The sequence below is a fragment of the Gavialis gangeticus genome, unplaced genomic scaffold (assembly GCF_001723915.1).
Source record: "Gavialis gangeticus isolate Ggan-Ray unplaced genomic scaffold, GavGan_comp1, whole genome shotgun sequence".
NCBI classification, from domain to species: Eukaryota; Metazoa; Chordata; order Crocodylia; family Gavialidae; genus Gavialis; species Gavialis gangeticus.
In genome coordinates, this window is record NW_017728997.1 from 36,679,226 (window position 1) to 36,684,744 (window position 5,519).

The 5,519-nt window shown below is 37.9% G+C and overlaps 1 protein-coding gene across 4 annotated transcripts in view; it reads left to right on the plus strand.

The window, feature by feature from the left end:
* IQSEC1 (IQ motif and Sec7 domain 1) overlaps positions 1–5,519 on the plus strand; it is a 127,989-nt gene that overhangs the window by 48,482 nt on the left and 73,988 nt on the right. For all 4 annotated transcript variants that reach the window (XM_019505068.1, XM_019505065.1, XM_019505066.1 and 1 more), the window contains one exon: positions 1,768–3,032. In XM_019505068.1, the coding sequence (XP_019360613.1) occupies positions 1,768–3,032 (1,265 nt within the window). The remainder of the gene's footprint in view (positions 1–1,767; positions 3,033–5,519) is intronic.

The window sequence follows — 5,519 nt, forward strand, 5'->3', positions numbered from 1 at the left end:
CTGTTATCAGAGGGTTCCCAAAGACAACCAAGCGAACAGGAGAGCATTCATTGATTGTCCATCTGCCTCCCCTTCTCGCATGGGGTGGGGAGCAGGGCACTGTGGAATGCTGAAGGATTGCTTGAGCACAAAGACCTTTCAGGAGGTTGTTCAACAGGAAGTGCTTCAAAGATGTCCATCACTTTTTATGGTAATTTTTATGCACTTAGGCAATTCTTAAAGTGCTTCTTGGGCTGTCTGCATCTCTACCCTCATTTTTTGGAATGCTTCAAAGGAACTTACACCCCCATCCCTCCTGTCCCTCCCCCCACCAGGATTTGCTTGGCTCCGGCAGTGGTGAACACTGATAAAAGTGGCTACACCCCAAGCGGGTTGTGGGATGGGAGTTGAGAGGGCTAGCTGATTGGGAGGAGTATGGCAGCAAGGGGCTGGGGGGCAGCATAAAATAGCCCAGTGCGGGGAGGGTGTAAAAAGGACAGCCCCAGGGCTTGGGCCAGTGACTGAGCACAGCCCCAGCGTTGCATAGGGAAAGTCTACAGAAGTTCCATGTACCAGTTTGACCAAAATCAAATAAGTTTCATACTGCATAGATTCAGGTTTATCTTAAACTGGGTTCTGCAATTTTTAGACTGGTTTGTGTACGTGGAACTTCTGTACAGTTACAGGTTTAGACTGATTACCAATCACTGAGACTGGGTCTGTAAATATAAGGTTGACACCGGGATGGGCTAAGTTTAAATCGGGTAGCCATTTTGAACCTGATTTAACTTCCCCAAATGTCTGTAATTAGCTCATGCAAGATTGTTCCCTATAGTATATGGTTTCCAGTGCTTTGCCTACTGTAATTTAAATAGGCATACTAATACTGTATATTTCACTTCCCTGGAATGATCATTTCATAGTCTAAAACATTAATAATAATTGACATTTTGTTTTAAAAATTAGTCAATTTTCTTTGAAAGTTTTATGAGGAATAAGTCTGAAAAAGGCTAGGAATAGGACTCCAAAAGCATGGTATGTTATTTGTCACTAAGTTAAATTGATTACATCTGTTACATTTATAATTGGAAACACTGGCAAGTGGTTGTCTTGTGTGCCTCTGCAACAGTAAAAATAAAGGGTGTAATAAGTTTAAAATTATGTTTATGAATGCTGAACAGTCTTTATGATTGAAGTAAATCAGTCTTGTAGGTAGATAATGCAAGATAAGATAAGAGCTATCTCTCTCAAATTACATGGGTTTGGATGTTCAGATCTTTGCAAGGCCAGACAGTATAACTGGTAAAACTTTGCAGCCTTGATTTTCCTTAAAGTGGAAAGATTCTTGTAGTAGTGCACAATCAGAATCATTGCATTAAGTTTATAAAGAATTGCATCTTTGCAACAACCATCTCTAAAAGAGAGAGAGACAGGGAAATTTTATTTTTTAGAGACAAATGCAAATTTATCAAAATTCAGATGGAAAATTTAAAACTTTTTGTCAGCTAATTATTTCTATATGACATATATATATATATGTTAGAGGTTTTTTAAAGGAAATTTCAAATCCTTAGCTATGCAGTTCTGTATAGATAGTGAAGCCTTTTGAACTGTTTTTTATTTATTAAATATTTTATTGTTTTCATAAGTTTAGATGTAATATGCTGAAAATAAATAATTTTATTGATATTTTTAAGATGTTTATCACTGTGGTGTCTAGGCATAAGTGGCACCTAATAATTTTAGAGTCTGTGCTTGATGAAGTATTTATATTTCTTTCCCTTGTAGGTGGAAATGCTAGAACGGAAATATGGGGGCCGTCTCATAACTAGACATGCTGCTCGTACTATACAAACAGCTTTTCGCCAGTATCAAATGAATAAAAACTTTGAGCGACTTAGAAGTTCTATGTCTGAAAATCGTATGTCAAGGCGCATTGTACTGTCCAATATGAGAATGCAGTTTTCCTTTGAAGGACCTGAGAAAGTCCATAGCTCCTACTTTGAAGGGAAGCAAGTTTCTGTTACAAATGATGGGTCAAAATTAGGAGCCCTTGTCCAATCTGAATGTGGTGACCTTGGGGAATCAGCTACAATGAAATCTCCAGCAGCATCCACTGACTTTGCTGATGCTATAACAGAACTGGAGGATGCTTTTTCAAGACAGGTCAAATCTCTTGCAGAATCGATTGATGATGCACTAAACTGCCGAAGCCTACATTCTGATGAAGTCCAGACACCTGATCAAGTCAGAAGTCGTGAAATAGAGAGAGAGAGTTGTACTCAAGCTAAGCCAGCAATCCATAATGTGGATCATAGGAAACTTGACGAGATGACTGCATCATATAGTGATGTCACATTATATATTGATGAGGAAGAGCTCTCTCCACCCCTACCTCTTTCCCAGTCGGTGGACAGACCGTCTAGCACAGAATCTGACTTGAGGCTTCGGTCTGTGAATTCTTCTCAGGAGTACTGGTCCATGACCCACAAGGATGATAAGATAGACACTGATACAAGCTGCAGAAGCACCCCTTCATTGGAATGCCAGGAGCAAAGGATACGAATGGATCATCTTCCATTGCTAACTATAGAACCACCTAGTGACAGCTCAGTGGACTTAAGTGATCGGTCAGAGAGAGGCTCATTAAAGAGGCAAAATGCATATGACCGAGGAGTCTCTAGTCAACAAGGAAGCCCAAAACATATCCCACATGTTATTGCTACCAAGATTATAACTCGAGAAGAACAGGAGGCTAGACACAGGCCAAGGCCTATTGATAGTCATTTAGCTATCAATGGCACAGCAAACAGGCAGAGCAAATCGGAGTCTGATTATTCTGATGGAGACAATGACAGCATCAATAGCACTTCCAATTCCAATGATACAATAAATTGCAGCTCAGAGTCTTCTTCTAGAGACAGCCTAAGGGAACAGACCTTGAGCAAACAGACCTACCACAAGGAAACTCGAAACAGTTGGGATTCACCTGCCTTCAGTAACGATGTTATCAGGAAACGCCATTATAGGATTGGACTGAATCTTTTTAATAAGTAAGTACAATGCTGCTCTGTTTTCTATCTGTAATTATTATTTCTATGTCGGTCCCTTGAATGAAGAAATATATAACTCAACATCAAATCATGAAAAAAGATTTGGTAATGTAATGCTGGTTTTGCCATCAAAAATAACCACCTTACTCTCATTAGAGGAGTGTATATAAAAAACAAAAGAGAACGCAGTGTGTGTTTATAGGAATCAGAGTAGCTAGACATGGAAATGAACTGATCATACAGTTGTTCTTTGTATAAATGTGTAATTGTTCTGTGTGGCAAGTTACAGGTCATCACGAATAAAACTGGCATCTTTGTAATTAGCAGTCAGTGTCAGAAGAAAAAAAATTGCACTGTTGCTAAAGATTGCAGACAACATGGCAAAATGAACCAACTGCCTCTGGAAATATGTCTGTTCCACCCTGTCCAGGTTTTGGCAGTTGTAGGTATAAGAGAATCAGCTTTTCTGCCCATTTATTCAAAAGTGAATGTTTTAAAGTTGGTTGCTAAGGCACTGTTAATGTCTGTGGGAGTTTTGCCTTTGTTAGGATTTCATTCAGTCAACTTTTCAAAATGGGCACCAATTTCATTGAGTAATATTTAGGCAAAAACAGTATTCAGAGTTTGTTTATTGTAAGTGCAATAACTGTATTCATATTATGCCCATTTGCTTTCCTACCTAACAATTTCTAAGAAATGTCATGAAAATAATCATTGGCCTCTCTCAAAACTATTGATGCTTTATTAAAATAACAATACATTCTTATTTGAGAATATTGTATGGCTATTAAAGCTATACATATGGTGCATGGTAGCAAATACTACTGTTTAAAAATTCTGTGTATTCCAGTTACTAGAGTTATGTAGTCAGATCCAATTACAGATAACATTATCTGGTGGTTAGAGCAGAAATGGAGTAGTAACATTCCTGAATTCTTTTGCTGTGATTGACTTGCTGAATGTTAAGTCATTTCACTTGTGTGCCTCAATTTCCCCATCTGTAAAATGCATATACAATATGAATTTACAAACATTCAGGGTTTACATCATTTTTATAACGTTCCTCAAAATATTTAGATGGAAGGGGCTTTGTAAGGACCAAGATTTTACTTTTAAAACTATAGGCAGTCTATAATGCTTTTTCTAAGAGTGTTTGACTCTGCAGGGTTTTTCAGGATCTCTTTGTTTGGATTTTGAAGCTTCTAGTGAGCTACCTAGATATTTCATAGTGTGCTTTGTAACAATTTCATACAAGTTAAATCTGTTTACTCCTCCTTTTTGCTGAGAGTGCTGTAATTTTTTCATTTGAAGTAATTAGTCAGCAATTCAACTGCTGTTAACTCTAATGTAGCAAATCATTTTATTCTTTAGATGCTTTCGTAGGAGGCTATGTAATGCAGTGCTAAATATGGGATCAGCCAAGTCTGACTGAAAAAACCCCATGGGATAACGTATGCAAGAGAAGTTAATTAGTATCTTGTCAGTGGGTTAAAGGTTCCTGTAATCTTGTGAAGCAAAGGTTTTTTGCATGCTTTTCCTTCTTAGCAAGTGAACTGAGGGAGAAAGATATTTACATTTTCTACACTTAGAATGTAGTAAATCATTCACATTTCTTGAAGAAGGAAAGAGTTCTTAAACTGTATGGATGACTTTTAAGGGGCCTACTCTTGTTCAGTATTTGCACAGTCATTGGTCCCAAGCTTTCCTTGGTTATTGACCTGTGAACCTAACAGATAGTATTTTTGGTGGGTTAGAGAGACCAGACTTAAGAAAAGGGGGAAAATACTCTTGTGTGGATAAGCAATACTATCAGGGGTTCAAAGATGCTTCTTAATTCACATGCTTCCATGCCAGTATGAGGCTGACAGTGAAAAATAAACCTCAGACACTGAGTGCCAAAAATACTGTTCCTCAAAGAACATTGCAGCATTTGCTATATTGTTGGTTTGGATGGCTTGGAGAAGATAAAGAATGCTACTGAATTTGCCACTGAGTTGGTAAGCTGATTTCTGTAGCATTTCAGTGGCAAGCTCTCAGACGAACAGCATTATGCAGCAATCCAGGTTATGTCCTTGAGTTTATTGGGGGTTTTTGTTCTGCACATTTATTTGATGTTCGTATTTCAGCTCCTGGATTGTTATATATATGTCAGCTCTTACAGACTTGTACCAAGTCACCCAGATTGCATAGGTGGGACCTTCGCTAGACAGTGTCTAATTCATATGCATCTTGCTCATCTGTAAACCCGGAAGAAACCCTGTTTCTTCTGCTTTCAAAAACAGCACAATCTAATGCAGCATAAATCTTTTAACAAACAAACTAAGATAGTAAGGAAAAAGACGTTAGTGAAATTCATTATTCAAAGTTATAGTAAGATATGAAAGAGATTAGCTGAGGGACAGAAATTGCTTTTATTGAGGTAGCGTTTTTTTCAGTTGACGTGTTACATTTTGATTGGTCATTTCAAAACAAAACCTGAGCAACCTA